General features: G+C 41.3%; 1 protein-coding gene across 1 annotated transcript in view; it reads right to left on the reverse strand.

Moving 5' to 3' along the window:
• The window catches only part of LOC119413697 (activated RNA polymerase II transcriptional coactivator p15-like), a 23,037-nt gene extending 5,765 nt beyond the window's left edge, over nucleotides 1-17,272 (reverse strand). The window contains exons 1-2 of the mRNA XM_037680752.1: nucleotides 17,221-17,272; nucleotides 2,656-2,728 (exon numbers count right to left, since the gene is read on the reverse strand). Of these exons, the coding sequence (XP_037536680.1) occupies nucleotides 2,656-2,724 (69 nt within the window). The 5' untranslated portion in view covers nucleotides 2,725-2,728; nucleotides 17,221-17,272. The remainder of the gene's footprint in view (nucleotides 1-2,655; nucleotides 2,729-17,220) is intronic.
• Between the last annotated feature and the right edge of the window lie 525 nt (nucleotides 17,273-17,797).

Genomic DNA, 17,797 nt, shown 5'->3' on the forward strand with positions numbered 1-17,797 from the left:
TATATATATATATATATATATATATATATATATAAATAATTTTTTTCTCTTTAATTTTACTCTCATTGATTGTTGTTGTTGTTGTTGTTAAGCACTTTGATAACAGGTTTTGTTTTAAATGTGCTCTATAAATAAAGTTGACTTGACTATAAATGATCTCTCATTCTGTTAGTGAGGCCTCCATCCATTTAGATGCCGATGACATTATTTTATATGCTTTTGGTTTTACTCCGTAAGAGGTGGTGAAGTATCTTGCATGTGTTTTCTTGAAATCCAGCAGGTCTTTTCAGACTTAAATTTGTCCTTAAATACCAAGAAAAATAAATGAATGTGGTTCAGTCATGGAGGAGAAACCATACCCACCTCGGTGGACTTCACCACTGTAAACGGTAATATTATAAAAGAGCTAACGGTTTATAAATATTTGGGAATTTGGATTGATGGTGCTCTGTTCTTTTCACATCATGTTAATGTTTTGCAGTCTAAGGTTAAAGCGAGACTTAGTTATCTATATAGAAATCAATTTTTGCTTACACTGGCTGCAAAACACACTAGTGTAAAAAAAAAAAAAAAAACTGTTGGATCATGGAAACATAATTTACAGACGTGCTTGAAAGAGTTCTTTGTAACCTGGACACAATTTATCACTCTGCCGTTGTCTTTGTTACAAATGTTCCTTACAGAACACATCACTGTCACCTCTACTCTCTTCTTAAATGGCCTTCTCTACATACTCGTGCTGAAATTCATTGGTTTACCCTCATTTATAAGACGTTGCTGGTTCTTCACCTCCATGTTTAACCCATCTACTGCAACTAGCACTGATTTTAAAGTATAACACCTGATCCTCTCAGTATTTGTGGTGAACAACTCTAAAGTTCAAGTCTGGCTTTGCCTCGGACTGAAATCTTCAAAAACTTTGGGTCTGACCTCACTTGTCTCAGCTTTTAGTTTTAAAAATGGTTTAAAAGCTGTGTTGAAAGATATTTTTAAACGTTTTCATGCTTAGCAATGTTGTTGTGTAACTTTGACAATGAACTGTTAATGTAATTTGTGTTTCCTTGTTTGTTATTGACTTCTATATTTTATTGTTTTGCCTAAATGTATTGTTTCCCTTCCCTGGACCTACAAGTACCTGTTGGTTCTGCCAAGCCAGCTGTGTAAAAAAAAGAATCTGTTCTTAGTGTTTCTGCCTGGTTAAATAAAGATGAAATGAAAAAAAAAAAAAAGAAATAATCATGATCCAGGTGGGCCCATCTAACGAGGACATCCAACATGAACTGGCTGATGATACGTTGCTAACTGTGTCGATGAGGGAAAAGCTGCTTTGAATCAAAGACAGAAAGGAAGAATCACCAGTAATAGAAAATGAAAGACATGGTTGTAGAGTCTGAAAACTGTCAGATGACTGAAGTTTAGAAAACAACTAACACAGAAGTACACCTAGGTAATGTTAGTAGGCCACTTGATTTGTACTCAAATAATTCACACAGAAAAGTGATTTTAAAAATAGTCATGAGCAAAAAATAATACATGAATACATAACATCATCCTTAGCAAACAAACAAGCGGTATGCCAGTGTCCCCTGTTGATGAGGGATTAGAAAAGTGAATGTTTCTAGTTTTGGAGAGGAGTGTTTTTCTGGACTGGAACTGAACAGAGAACGAGTTAATTCTTTCATATGTATGGTGCAAGATTTTCATGTGGGTTGAGCGTTACACAGGTGGTCCCCCAATACAAACTGCATTCCCCCTGCCGTTATCCAAGCAGGGCACCCCACCTTGTCAACAGAAGCAAGTGCCCTGCCTACCGAAGTGTTGTCACCCACAGCTCCATATCGCCCCCGTTGTCGACAACAGCTGGCAATGACATAGCTCTATGCTAGCGGCGCCCAATACAGACGCGCTAACTAAAATGCTACAGACATAGCGCTTGCCATATAAAGCCTCTCCGTGATGCCCAAGCTGCAGGTTTCTGCAGACATTAACTCCAGTGGGGGTTCAGACCTGCCTGCAGTGTTATCCACTTTTCTCACCGTGCACGTTAGCATTCATTATGTGATTTTACGGTGTTTTACTCCATGGCTGAGTTAGTATTGATCCAAACCCCTCCACTTTCTAACATCTCCATTTACAGGCGACCGTGGAATGTCCAGCAAACACAAAATATCTATGAATGTCACTGAACTCTTCAGAAACAACCCTTCTATCAGAAATGTCTGCAAATGGAGAATGAAAAACTCCACGAGAGGTGGCAGGTTTGAATCCTGACTTTTACATCAAAATTTGGGTGGAAAAGGTGAGGCACCCATGCTTGCCTCCACCCTAATTTTCCCCCATCACCTTGGATGGTAGCCCTCTGCTCCACACGTGGACTGTGGTAGCTCAGTGGTTGAGTAAAGAAGGGCATGCAGCGTAAAAACAACTGCAAAATCTTCCTCCGAGTTTGCTGGTTGTGGCAATCCCTGAAGAAGGAAAGCCAAAAGAAAAAAATCTTGCGCCAACAAATCTGAGTAAACCACTTAACGGGTGCGGCCATACTTGTTCGTTGTTTGAAGTGGATCAGTGATTGGCAACAGTACAAAAACCTTTCATTTACATAGTTAAAGAACATGGAACAAGTGTTAATTGTTAAGTTGGTATTAGAGCACAAACCTTGGTCTCTACTTCACTGTCGGAGTCACTTCCGGATGTGGAGGACAGCACTTCCTTTGATTTGGGCATTCTGCTGTGAGGAAGACCAAAGATTAGACCAAGTCCTCTCAAGGGTTCACTAAAAACCAGTTGAGGTGACATGCAGAGGGACAGGATTATCTTAAACGAATTCTACAACAATGAGGACATTTTAATAAATGAAACTTTAAAAAGAAGATGACAACGTTCACAGTATAACAGTAACAGAACAGACATCTTTCTGTAGCCGAAGCTGCAGTTTATCAAATAAAAAGCAGATCTGTAGCCAAACTGGCTGGTTACGCAAGACAGAAAAGTATTTGTGGCAGAAAACGCTAAACATATTTATGCCATGTGTCCATTTGTTCGATGCAGACTATTCAACCCTTATCCATACATTTCCACCATGTGTGTCTATGTTTGGATCTAGAAGAAATGTGGAAAAAATACGACTTTAAGACACTTCAAACTAATATATTTGGAAGCACAATTTAAACAAAGGTGTATGAGAAGCATCAACAAAAAGTAAGTAAAGTGCAGTGTGATGTCATCATTGTCTGTTCCCATACAATGGTGAAATTAGTCTCTGCATTTAACACATCACACCTGACATACAACAAGGTGGAGCAGTGGGCAGCTATGTAGACGCCTGGGAGCAATTGGGGATTGGGTGTCTTGCGCTCAGAGACACCATGACATGTGGGAATGGCTGGGGAACGAACCTGGGACTGTCCGGTCCCAAATCAGCTGCTCTGCCTCTACCCATCTCGGCCCCAGACAGAAAAGGTTATAAAGGTTTAAAAAAAGGTTCTTAAAGTATTATAATTGTTGGTTGGTCCTCAGTCAGAAAAGGGTGGATTGCTCTCTTCAGGTCGAGGGTGAGGTTCTGTCTCAAGTGGAGGAGTTCAAGTATCTCGGGTTTTGTTCACGAGTGAGGGAAGAATGGAGCGTGAGATTGACAGATAGATTGGTGCAGCATATGCAGTATTGCGGAATCTGTACCGGTCCAATGGGGTGAAGAAGGATCTGAACAATAAGGCAAAGTTCTGTTTACTGGTCGGTCTACGTTCCTACCCTCATCTATGGTCATGAACTCTGGGTAGTGACAGAACGAGATCGAAGATACAGGAGGTTGAAATGAGTTTCCTTTGCAGGGTAGCTGGACTCTCCCTTAGAGACAGGGTGAGAAGTTCAGTTATCAGGAGAGACTTGGAATAGAACTACTGCTCCTCCACATCGAGAGGAGCCAGTTGAGGTGGTTCATCTGGTAAGGATGCTTTCTGGGTGTTTCCCTAGGGAGGTGATTCGGGCACGTCCAACTGGGATGAGACCCCGGGAAAGACCCAGGACACGCTGGAGAGACTTAGTCTCTCTGGCCTGGGAACACCTTTGAGTCCTCCCAGAAGAGCTGGAAGAGGTGGCTGCGGACAGAGATGTCTGGACCTCCCTGCTCAAGCTGCTGCCCCGAGATGTGACTTCAAAACCAGAGGAAGATGATGGATGGAAATTATTTAGTCATTCCCAGACTGCTGCGACTAAATTCTACCAAACTGTTTTGACTGCATAGGAAGACATCAACTGCTGACACCAGAGGTGCTGGACAAATGTTGGGATGTTAAAAATTTGTTGAAACAAATTATTTGAATTGAAAGCCTTAGAGGAACTTTCAAATGATATAATCATGTTTTATTCTTTAGCTGCTCCCTCTTCAGGGAGTGAGTCATCCGCCTTCAACTCTGTCCTCACTTCAAGGTGTCAGATGTCATCACTGCTTCATTTCACTTTTCATTCGCTCTGGAAGTTTAGGAAAGCAAATTAAGCATAGTTTGGTTGTTTTCATGCAGTAAATTGTGCTAAAAAATTTTGAGATCAATTTGGTCTTATTCCAGAAAACGGGTAAATACAAGGTTGTCTAGAACCAACATTTTAAATTTTAATAAACTGTATTTTTCTTTTTCTAAAGTTATATTTTTAGGCGTTTGCGCTGTACACAGGAGTTGACAAAGGTCCCAACATACTTGGGCGTACTTCACTCCAAACATACTATAAGAGGACTCAATGCGGACGTCCACAGGACATGTTTGCACAGATACATTTTAATGACTCTGTGTCACACAATAAACTGCCCGGTGACGGAATTTAAATCCAGCTGTTGTGTATGAGACACCAACAACTCTCTGTTCCGAGCAACCAGTCGCATGGTGCGCAAAGCAAGTGCCTCGCTCTGTGCAACTCTGACAGGTGTGCACCGCCCTGGTGTTGAAGAAACGAGGCAAGCGCCCAACTCATCAAACCTGCTAGAATCCATTCAAAAATATTACAAATGTTTCTCGCTGTCCATCGTCTTCATGTCCCACCTTGTCTTTTTATTGCCCAGAGGCAAATATTTTCCTCCTCGTCTGTTGTCAACATGACAACATGCGTCTGTGCATGGCACACAACTACGCAATGCGTAATTATGCACATGGGGAGCTGAGTGACAAGACGTTTTTGTGGGCAAGCTTCTGTCTCATACGGTGTTCGAATGGACCCAGTGAGGCGAGGACAACATCCGCTTCGCCCTTAACCCATCAGCGACAGCCTTAAAGGGTGAAGCCTATACGAAATAGAACGTTGGTTACGTACTATAACCCCAGATTCTATAAGTATAGGCGTAGCCCTTTAAGCGCCGGGCCTCACTGGCTCCTAAATGGTTGAAGAAAAAATAAAGCTATTTGGGAGCCGATTACCCGCTCTTAACGTAACTTATACGGATCGGGTGGGGCCCACACAACAGGTGGGCGGGGATTAATTTTTTCAGTGTGATGCTTCGCATAACGGGATAAACCCATCAGCGACAGCCTTAAAGGGCTACGCCTATACTCATAGAATCTGGGGTTACAGTACGTAACCAACGTTTGGCTGCTGACAACCAAAACCAGCTGTTAACATGGTCAAAAAGGACCATCAGCCTAACAATGGATCATTAACACACTGATGGCTGTTTACTATTCACAGGAGGCTGAGTGATGCATTCATTCAACCTTTATATAGACAGGTAAATCCCATTGAGCCTCAAGGACCCATTTACAAGAGTCAGAGTCAGAGTTTCTTTATTGTCATTCGCACCTCATGTGGTACATGTGGTGGAGCGAAATTATGTACACAGGGTCCCAGTTACATCCAACAATAAAATGTATAAGAAAAACAGTAATAACATCTAAGATATGAACTAAGAAAAACATCAACTAAATATACACTAAGCACTCATAACATAAAACATTGAACATCAGCACAAACATGAACATGAGTCTGTGAGCAGATGTGCACACATGAACACATCAACATTAAAACAGATCAGCAGCAACATGAAACAGATCAGCAGCAACATGATATGGTTTTTCACAGTGATTATTCTAGTTAGAGATTCATGAGTCTAACAGCCTCAGGGTAGAAGCTGTTCCTCAGTCTAGTGGTTCTACACTTAATGCTCCTTAACCTCCTTCCTGAGGGGAGTGGGGCAAAAAGTGTGTGTGCTGGGTGAGTGGGGTCCTTCATGATGCAGGTGGCCCTCTTCCTGCATCTGGAGGTGTAGATGTCTGTGATGGTGGGGAGGCTGATTCCAACAGATTTCTGTGCAGCCTTCACCACTCTCTGCAAAGCTTTTCTTTCTGCAGCTGTGCAGCCTCCATGCCACACATTGATGCTCGAGCACAGGATGCTCTCCACTGCACACCTGTAGAAGGAGGTGAGGACTGAGCTTCCCAGACCAGCTCGCCTCAGCCGTCTGAGGAAGTAGAGTCTCTGATGAGCTTTCTTGATCAGGCTGGTGGTGTTGTTGCTCCAGCTGAGGTTGTCATTCATGTGTACACCCAAGTACTTGTAGCTGGAGACCACTTCCACCGCAGATCCTCTTATATTCAGGGGGGTGTAGGTGTTTTTGTTCCTTCTGAAGTCCACAATCATCTCCTTTGTCTTCTTCACATTGATGTGAAGGTTATTCTCTCTGCACCAGCTCTCCAGGTGTTCCACCTCTTGCCTGTAGCTGGACTCATCATTGTTTGTGATGCATCCCACCACCGCTGTATCATCTGCAAACTTTACAATGTGACAGCCTGGATGGGTAGCTGCACAATCATACGCGAGCAGAGTAAACAGGAGGGGGCTCAACACACATCCCTGAGGAGAGCCAGTGCTGAGGGTTATGGTGGAGGAGGAGCGGTTGTGGATCCTCACTAACTGTGGTCTGTTTGTTAAAAAGTCTAGTACCCAGTTGCAGATGGAGGGGCTTAGTCCTAGTGTGGATAGTTTGTCCATCAGGGTTTGGGGGATCATGGTGTTGAAGGCGGATGTGAAGTCCACAAAGAGCATACGGACGCAAGAGTTTTTCTGCTCCAGGTGGTTGAGCGCAGTGTGGACCACAGAGGAGATTGCATCCTCTGTTGATCGGTTCTCACGGTATGCATACTGATGAGGGTCCTCGTTGATGTTGATGGTTGTTTTGATGCGAGTCATGACCAGTTTTTCAAAGCATTTAGCGACTATCGGGGTGAGGGCCACTGGCCGATAGTCATTCAGAACAGACACTGTAGAGCTTTTTGGGACTGGGATGATGGTGGCAGTCTTCAGGCAGGTGGGAACTGTCTCCAGGGTAAGTGAGGTGTTAAAGATGTCTGCCAGCACCTCACAGAGCTGATCAGCACATTCCTTCAACACTTTTCCGGGGATGTTGTCTGGGCCAGTTGCTTTGTGCGGATTAATCCTCCTCAAGGTACTCCTTACTTCTGCTGAGGTCACGCTGAGATGCTCTTCGTCCGGTGGTGAGGTGAGTCTGGTGCTGGGTGGTCTGTTCGGGTCTTCAAAGCGTGCATAGAACTTGTTGAGGGCATCAGGCAGAGATGGGTCTTTGGGGCATTGTTCACTCCTTCCTTTATAATCTGTTATGCACTTAATGCCCCTCCAAATGCTCCGAGGGTCTTGTGAGATGAACTGACCCTCGATCCTCTTTGCATATGTGGCCTTGGCCCTCTTAATACCAGCAACCAGCTCTTTTCTTGTCCTACTCAGCTCCTCTGAGCTTCCAGACCTGAAGGCAGTGTTCCTGGCTTCCAGCAGGGTACGCACCTCTGCATTCAGCCAAGGTTTTCTGTTTGGGTAGCTTTTAACATTTCTGATAGTGGAGACGGTGTCAGTACATGTACTAATGTAACCCAGAACTGAGGATGTGTATTGGTCAAGATCAAACGAACCTCCATTTTCAACAGCTTCTCTGAAAACCTGCCAGTCTGTTCGATCAAAACAATCTCTCAGTATGGGGCCATGATATCTATATCTAAGAGAGACATGATATCAACAAAGAATGATGACAACAACAGACAACAGCGACAACAATAAACAGTTATAAAAAGTCATACTCCAGTTTTTTTTTTTTTTTTATAAATAGGGTGGCTAAAAAAAAAGGTAACAAAAAACAGCTAGATTCTAAGGTGAATGTAGAAAACTAAAAACAGGAACATGTCTGCATTGGTCCCTGCCAGGAGTCCAAGAGATTCTTAAAGCCACTTAGAGAGGTCAAGGTCAAGAGCTTCAGATCTTTTTGTAAGATATTCCAGGAAACCGGAGCAGAGTAGGAGAAGGCCCTCTTGCCTAGTTCAGTCCTCACTGAGGGCACACTGTAGGTAATGTCCTGAGAGCGCACGCCGTAGCTGCACTCACGCAGAGACATGTAGGAAGAGATGTATGAAGGCAGCAGACCAAGAAGTGATTTAAAGATGAAAATGTACCAGTGAGAGTCTGCGTGAAGTTAATGATGTCCAGTTAACCAGTGAATACAGGGTGCAGTGGAGGGTACAATAATCACAGCCAGTTATGAATCTTAGTGCACCATGAAAGACAGCATCCAACATCTGCAGGGTGCTTGTAGGAGCGTTCATGTAAATAATGTCACCGTAATCAATGGAGGGAAGGTAAGTCACAGATACAAGGCGTTTCCTAGCATTTAGGGTTAGACAGGATCTGTTTCTGAAAAAGAAACCCAGTTTAACTTTCAGTTTCTTTACCAAGTTTTCCACAAGAAGCTTAAAAGAAAGATGCGAGTCGACCAAGATACCAAAATATTTATAGGAATCAACAAACTCAATCGGGACACCATTTGAGGATAAAATCGGAGGAAGAACTGCTGGGACAAACTTATTTGAAAAAAGCCTCCCTTTGGTTTTGTCGGCATTTAGGACAAGTTTGAGGCGGAACAAATCGTTGGTTACGTACTGTAACCCCAGATTCTATGAGTATAGGCGTAGCCCTTTAAGAGCTGTCGCTGGTGAGTTTTATCCCGTCATGCAACGCATCGCATTGTAAAAATTTAGTCCACGCCCACCTGTTGTGTGGCCCCCATCCTGTCCGTATAAATTACGTTGAGTGGGTAATCGGCTCCCAAATAGCTTTTTCTTCGGCCATTTACGAGCCAGTGAGGCTCGACGCTTTAAGGGCTACGCCTATACTCAGAGTATAGTATCGGTGTATTAATGTGATCTAAAGCACTGATTAGTCTCTTTAGAATGATTTGTTCAATTAGCTTTGTAGAGATGTAGGGTGCTGTATGAATGGGTAAATGAGGACACAGATTGTAGTGTAAAGCGCTTTGAATATCTTGAAATAAGATAGAAAGGCACTATACAAGTACAATCCATTTACCATTTATAGAATATGGGGTTACAGTACGTAACCAACGTTCTTTTTGTATAGGCTTCGCCCTTTGAGAGCTGTCGCTGGTGGGTTAAGGGCGAAGCAGATGTAGTTCTCGCCTCACTGGGTCTATTCGAACACCATACGAAGTCGACAGATCACGTAAATAGAAGCAAATAAATGAGCAGGGTGTTGGCCACGCGGCCGCAGTGCAAATATCCTGCATTGTCATACCATTAGCGCTGAGTACCGAACCGAGGTTCTTTTATGGCACCGACCGAACTGCACCGGTCGGTGTATGTATCGAAACGTCACTTCTTTCGGTGTCAAGTTTCGGTATTGGAAATAATGTGTCACGTGGTTTCAGCATGCAGGCAGGTAAAACACCAGACATATGACAAACAGACTACACCCAGATCTTTATAGAGCTGCCGTACCTAATCTATGTATACTGTAATGTATGTCTATGGTGCTGGTGACGCCCACAGACGGGTTCACGTGTGTAGCGCGTGTTATCGAATGGCTTCGACAACACGCGTGTGACACTGATTTTCTGTGAGGAGAGAGGAGTTCAGCAGCCTCCCCCTCCTACTCTCAGCATTATTTAATGCTGAGAGTAGGAGGGGGTCAGCCTGTGAGGGGGTCAGCCTGTGAGAGCCTGAACGTCCCGATTCATTATCTCCACGACCGGACTCTTCATCAAAGAACTCCGAGGACGGAGCTCAGTGCTTCAGCTGGTAAGTTTACGTTTGTTAACGTAACTGCAGTTTAACACGTACACGTGAAATAAACTATGATCCATGTAACGCTAACTTTAAGATATTAGTGTGTAAATGTATTTCATCTATGTAGCTAGCTAAACTCAGAAGCCAACTAAAGATTGACAGTAACATAAATCTTATCTTGTAAAACTGCTCATCCATCCAGTCAGCTGCTTAAACAATTCACCTAATGTTAACCGTTTACGTTAATGTTCTCCTCACAGGAGCCTCTGACCCTGATGTGAGGAGGACAAAAGAAAAGCCAAGTGGAGGCCTCAGGACCGTCACAAAGTTTGTTGTTAAAAGTTTGCTGCTTTTTCTACAGTGGAGCTGCACAGTGGAGGTAAGTTAAGCTGTAAAGGATTTTGATGACCAGTTAAACTTTTATCTCAGCCTAGATAACATTACAGATGTCGGTGAAACACACAAAGACATTGCTGTTGTTGCCTCCAAGAACCCCTCATCGGACGAAGGGGGGGTAAACTCACACACAAACGATGATGAGTCATCGCAAGATGAACACTCAGAACCTGACTTTCATGATTTTGAACTAGGCATTCCAGTTCTGGGAGGACTCCCAGATAATCTGGTACCGAGTCAAGAAGCTGGGCCAGTATGTTTCACGAAACCATCACAGGCCATCGCTCTTTTCCCAACCGATGACGTCGACCAAGGACCTCAAACCTATGGTGTCTTACCCATAGACAGGTCCGACGACTCAGAAAAGGATTCGTTGGAGCTCCCCAAGGAGCAAGAACCCTTAACAGTCTCATCACAGATTGAACAGGTGGTCGCCCAAGCCGACACTCTAACATCTGATGAAAAAAGAGACAAACTTCGCCAAGTTCTTCTAAAATATGAAAAGTCATTTTCACCTGACCCAGACATCATCCAACTTCAAAAGTTGGATGGTCCTGCAATTAACTCGATGATGCTGTATCTGACTGACCCAGACAAATACACTCCATCGAAAGGTAAACTGGATTTCAATCCAGACCTAAAAGTCCTCTTTCAGCTGCGCAAACAGTTAAAACTACTCAAGGACAGCCTAACTTTAGCTCATGGAGCGACGTCCTCACCCATGTTCGCGGTCTCCCATGACCGAAGGGGGGTGACGCCAGTTAGGATAATGCTACCAGACGCGATAACGTGAGCAAATCTGACATTCAGAGTGAGTGGCGCACCGAAACGTCGTTTTCTAGTTGCTTAATCACTGCTTTTGTCAATGTTGAAACGTTGTTTAACTGGTTGCTTAGTCACTGTTTTTGTCGATGTTGAGACATCGTTTAATTGGTTTTTGGTATCGTTTCTGAACACCCCAAGCAAGAATGAATTTTGTTGTGTAGTGAAGTTAGAGACTAAGAGGCCTTTAACCATGCCAACATGCAGTTCATTCGTTAAATTGCAATCTTTGCGGAGTCAATGTAGATTAATGCTACCTTAAGTACCATAATCTACATTGATCTCACAACGCTTAAGCCGAACCTACTCGAACAATTCTATTCGGGGGGATAGCCAATTCTTTTTGATGAGTCTCGCCATAGACTTCCAAAAACATTTATGGGGAAACCAAACACCCAATCTCAAGTCGTTCGTCTAAAAGACAACAGACAATTGAACCAAACTATATTTTGCCATGTAAAGCTAACTTCAAGTTAGAAATGGAAAAATAGTTTGGAACCCTTTTCTATAGGTATAAACCCCTGTAGTTACCCTTTTCAGCATGTTCCACCCCTTAACTGGTAGTTGTAGCTGTTCCCAATCATAATAGCTTACACACCAGGTGCATATAGTTTAAGGCCTTATGTAAAATCCCCTTCATAAGCCCACCTTAAACTACATAATTGCATGACACATTTGAACCAGAACGGCACAGGCTGGACGTCGCCCAGAGACGACCGTCGCTGGAGGAGACCTGCAATCCTGACGTTGGTCTCCACTCTTCATCCAGTGGCCGCATCTTCAGTTCAATCCAAGGGTACCCCTCTGTATGCTGATCAATCAACACTTCCAATCGTTGTGGATTTACCGTTGTGGATTATATGACTTTTTCCAATGGATTACAGACTCTGTTTCCAAGGGGTTAAAGCATTGCTACAATGGAATTACCAACAATATTATGGAATTATAATCAACACAATGGAATTACCAAGAACATTGTGGAATTACCTTGACTTTTGTTTTCCTTGCTGGATTACTTTTGACTTTTGTTTCCTTGCTGGATTACTCTTGACTCTTGTTTCCTTGCTGGATTACATCAAGCTCAAGGACATTCGAAGGCGTAAGTTCATGTTTGGAATTCATCCCCATGGACAGGCGATGATTTCCAAAGGGGGGACTGTAGTGAACTTGACCTGATGTCAAAACTTGACCTTAGGATCATATGGTCAGAAACTGTCATTTCATTGATTTGCATCCAGAGATACAGGTTGACCCATCCTGAGACTTTCTTTCTTGAATTAATCAAGTGGAAAAAGACAATTCTCTATGATCATTACTATTTTACAAATGTTTTGATAATCAAATTGTGTTAGTTTAAACAATGTTTACATGTTGAAGTGAACTACTCATTTTTATTTACTTAAAACAGTAATAATGATTTTAATCCTCATTCAAAGAAGAAATCAGGTGAATGATGCATTGTCTGATTTTCTGTCTTCAATGAGCAAAGTTTGTAAGTGTGTCGAAGTTCAAGCTTCGGTCAACTGAAAGTTTACTGAAAAGAAATGTCATGTTTAACTTTTACAGCGAGATACTAGGAGAGGTGGCTCCACGAAGTCTGGTTTTCTCCATGATATCTTTCTGTCTGTTCTTAAACAATCTTAATCTTTTCCCTTGACTTTTCATAACACCTTACATCACAAACCACACCTCTGCTTTGGTCCATCGACCAATCAGAAGCTCTCAAATGAACCGGAAGTAGAGCCCATTTAAATGTTGGCACTTCCTAGTTCAAGCAGAGAGTTTGGGAGTTCCAGAATGCAGAACGCTGGAATTCAGGATGCTGCTGAATTAGAATAGCTGAACCAGAGACGATTTGGGGATTATAACTTCTGTTTGGATAACCTCACGACTCCAGGGGTTTTTAGCTGTTCTCACGGAGACGCTGAAAGAGTTGAAAGGAGAGCTCTACACCGACGCTGAAATTATCGTCTGCAAGGTAAAAAGTTCTATCTTCTATCTCAACCAAGCGTACCGTTGGCCCAAGCTTATTTCCAAAGGAGCGTGCTTTTCTGGTTAAAACAGACAAATTCCCTCACACATCTCTCTGTAGATAAACCTCATCTTTCCATCTTTAAACTCTCCTATCTGCTAGCAAATTAATCCAGATGTTTTCAGAAATGTCTGTGGTGAAGCAACGGAAAATCATGGCCGTATGGTTTTCCTGGTTGTAAAGCTGATTAATTATGTCGTTATTTTCCAATTCTTGCCAATTAATGTAAATGTGTGATGTGTTAAACTTGATTCTGTTAATAAATGACCCACTCGCTTGGTGAGTCAAAGATAATTAACGTCTCACGTCCACATTTTATTAAATTCAATGCACGCATGTTATATACAGTCCAGAAAAATGAAGAACTCGTTTAATTGATGAATATATCTCAGGATATGTCATACTACATTCTGGTGGCCCGTCCGTACGTTTCCACTACACACTCTTTCTGTGCAACAATGGCGGAATTGGTGATCCTCTTACCATCTTGGCTTCGGAGAGACACTGACACTCTGAGAAGCTCTTTTTATACCCAATCATGTTGTCATTTGACCTAATTAGTGTTAATTGGTCTTCCAGCTGTTTGTTATATGCTCAATTTCCTTTTTCCAGACACTTATTGCTACTTGTCCCAACTTTTTTGGGATTTGTTGACATTGTGAAATTTTAAATCAACATATTTTTCCATTAAACTTTTGATCTGTCATCTATGTTATATTACGAATAAAATATTGACATTTGCCATCTCCACATCATTGCATTCAGTTTTTATTCACAATTTGTTTAGTGTCCCAACTTTTTTGGAATCCGGTTTGTATATGGAGACTTGCTTAAGCACAAGTGGATTCTATTTATCATCATCAGTCATTTGGGACAACATTGGATCATTCATAGATCCTCACTGAACTTCTGGAGTGAGTTAGCTGCACTGAAAGTAAGGGGGCTGAATAATATTGCACGCCCCACTTTTCAGTTTTTTAATTGTTAAAAAAGTTTGACAAATAAAATTTGTCCAATAAATTTCATTCCACTTCACGATTGTGTCCCACTTGGCGATTCTTCACAAAAAATTTAAATTTTATATCTTTATGTTTGAAGCCTGAAATGTGGCAAAAGGTTGAAAAGTTCAAGGGGGCCGAATACTTTCACAAGGCACTTTACATATACAGAAAGTTTTAGATAAATGCAAGAAGGTGTTAAATATCATGAGGTGTTTAACTAGAAGTGACTGGGGGGCAGATAGGAAAGCACTTAAGGCTATATATACAGGATTAATTCAATCAGTACTAGACAATGGAAGCATTGTTTATAATTCAGCAGCAGATACATTCTAAAAGTTAGACCGTATTCAATATCAAGCATTGAGACTGTGTACAGGCGCAATGAGAACTACCCCAACAACATCACTACTGGTAGAAATGGGAGAAATACCACTCAAAATTAGAAGAGAACAACTAACACTAAATTACTGGGCTAATCTGAGAGGTCATAGACAGGATCATCCAACACAAGAGACAGTTAAACCTTGCTGGGAAAAAGTAAAAGATATTAGAAGTTGTGGTTGGACTGTAAATCAGAAAACAACAGAACTCAAAATAGATCAGATCAATATAAGTCAAACAACTCCATTACCAGTAATACCACATTGGATACTTTCATATGCCATGGTAGATTTTACATTATTGAAAAAAAAAGAAATGAAAATAATGGATTCATTTTAAATTCAAATACGGTACAGAACCATATCAATTAGGGCATTAACAGAGTACTCGAGTAATCTACACATCGATTGCTAGGACCTCTATCGAGGTTAAAAATTTAACATCGAGTATCCGTAGTGACGTCATATTATGTGACCACCGTATGACCGTAGGGGGCGGTGTTGCACTGTTGCAGGTCACAGTGTATGGTGTATCACTGGGTCCAATCCACCAAACCAGTTTCCGTTAAGTTTCGTTTTTGACGTGCTGCATGTTTCTTCACGTTTGCAGTTTCATAATAATAACTAATAGTTTAGTTTTTCCTGTGACTTATTTGCAGTATGATAAATGGTAGGAGCATTATGTGCGCTCCCAATGTTTTGTTGGTCTTTTTATTTTGTAAATAATTACCTTTTTTTTGCGGTTTTATTTATTTATTTATTTTTGTATCTTGAGATCTATGACGTCATCAAATACTCGAGTTCTACTCGGGTTCCATTATGTTAATGTCGAGTTTAAAAATTATATACTCGTTCAACCTCTAATATCAATACATATTACAGCTTTGTTCAAATTTACACAGATGCTTCCAAGAACTTAGTAAATAAAGTAGGTGTAGCCTTCATTGTAGAAAAAGAATTAATGGACTTTCAGTGTACACGGGGGAAATGCTCGCAATATTATTAGCCATTCAGTGGGTTGAAGAAACAAGACCATTGAGATCAGTGATTTTTTAAGACTCCAGTTCATTATTAGTCAGTTTACAATATAACCATTCAGAAAGCAGGCCAGATACTTTAATAGAAATTCAGCAGACACTATACAGAATAAATATGATGGATCTAATGATACATTTTTTATGGATATCAGCTCATTATGGTGTTACAGGAAATGAAATGGCAGATAAAGCTGCAAAGGAAACCACTAGAAATCCATCAGTGGATTTAGTAGTTAATTTTAGTAAAACAGAAATAAAACTTTTAATAAAACAGAAAATTAAGGATAAATGGCAAAATCTATGGGAAAAAGAAAAGAAAGGACGCTGGTTCTATAAATTCCAGAAGAAAACTGGAGAAATGAGAAGTACAGGGAGGACGAGGAGAGAAGAGACAGTTATTTCTCGTCTCAGATTTGGGTATACTGGGTTAAACAGCACTCTTTTTATTTTAGGGAAACACTGCAGTGGTAAATGTGAATACTGTGGAGCAGATGAGACAATAGAGCATGTAATGTTACACTGCAAAACGTATGAGGAAGAAAGACAACAGTTGATTCAAAATTTAAATAAAATTAAAATAAAACTAGATTTAATTGATTTATTCAAAAATAACTCGAATAGTAAAATTTATCAAATAATCTTTCGTTATCTCAAATTAATACTGTTATTTAAGAGAATATAATCCTTGAGTGACATTTTGGTCCACACTCCTTAACAGTCGGTGGCGGTAATGCACCAATTTTGTTGTTTGCCAACTGCCAATAAACCTCAAAGAAGAAGAAGCACCTCAGACTGAAGAAGTCTTTCGGATGGAAGATGAAACGTTTTTACTTTTTGTTTGTTTTGCTTTGTTGTTTTTTGAATGTCCAGAGGACCAGATTTAACTTTTTTAGACATCAGTGAGGATCCAACATTTTTCAGTCAGGACATCTGGACAGTTTCTTTTTTTTTCTTTTCTTTTTTTTGTGACCAAACAAAAAAAAGAAAAAAAAACTGTCCAGATGACCTGACTGAAAAATGTTGGATTGTATACCTGGATTATTGAGCATGGACTTTGTTGCCATCAGTGAGGATGTTGGCTTGAGAGAATGTTGGGCTTCAAATGCTCACCAGGAAAATTACAAATTCAGTGGTTGGAAAAGAGATTGCAGCTGAGTTAGCCCAGAGGAGTAAATTAACCCAAGACAGAATCATGGATGTGAGCCGACATCCCCTGACTTTGGAGCGGCTTCTGTCCAAAGCTGCTGGCACAGACTCAGTTAAAACAGGTGGTAAATGCTTCACAATGAGGACACAGCTCCGTGCTAACAGTTTAGCCATGCTAGCTAACATTAGCGGAGCTGTTAGCCCAGCGCCACGTGCCGTGTCCCGTGGTTACAACTCTAACACTACGAGCATGTGGCGAAGACAACTTAAAACTGTTTTGTTTAAAATAAAAATAAAAAAGCAGAAACGTTGATGAAACATTTTCATTTCGGAGTGTAAACTTACGTAGCGAGACGCGCGGCAATTTTGAACAGGAAGCGGAAATCTTCTTCTTCTTGAGTTTATTAGCGGTTGGCAGAAAACTGAAGGTGTTCATTACCGCCGCCCAGAGCCCTGTAAAGAGAGAGTTGCGACACTCTTTGAACTCGCCGATACGCGGTCACATGGTTCATGCAGCTCCCCATAGTTCCAAAAAGCTCATCGCTGTCAGTCAGTTTGAGCGGCTGCTGGCGCAACATAACACAAAAATCGACTTTTCTTACTTTACCTGACGTCTTTCAGTAATTATTGAGCAGTAACGAACTGATTACTTAACTGATTATTGATTATTTCACAGACTATGCATTTTATCAAAGCATTTTTAGAAGCGGCTGATACATTTATCATTAAATTTTAGAAGGAAACGAGACTGCAAACACATATTTGTTAGAAAAAAAATGTATATGCAATACAATGATCAATATAGCCATATCAGTGTTTTATAACGTTACACACGTTAAAAAAGATCAGAGTAACTCCTGTTATAAAGCTGTTTCTGATGTTCTCTGCAGGATAATGCTCCACCTTGTCCTCCATGCAGTTC

The sequence above is a fragment of the Nematolebias whitei genome, chromosome 8, assembly GCF_014905685.2.
Source record: "Nematolebias whitei isolate Nwh7 chromosome 8, NemWhi1, whole genome shotgun sequence".
Lineage (NCBI taxonomy): Eukaryota > Metazoa > Chordata > Actinopteri > Cyprinodontiformes > Rivulidae > Nematolebias > Nematolebias whitei.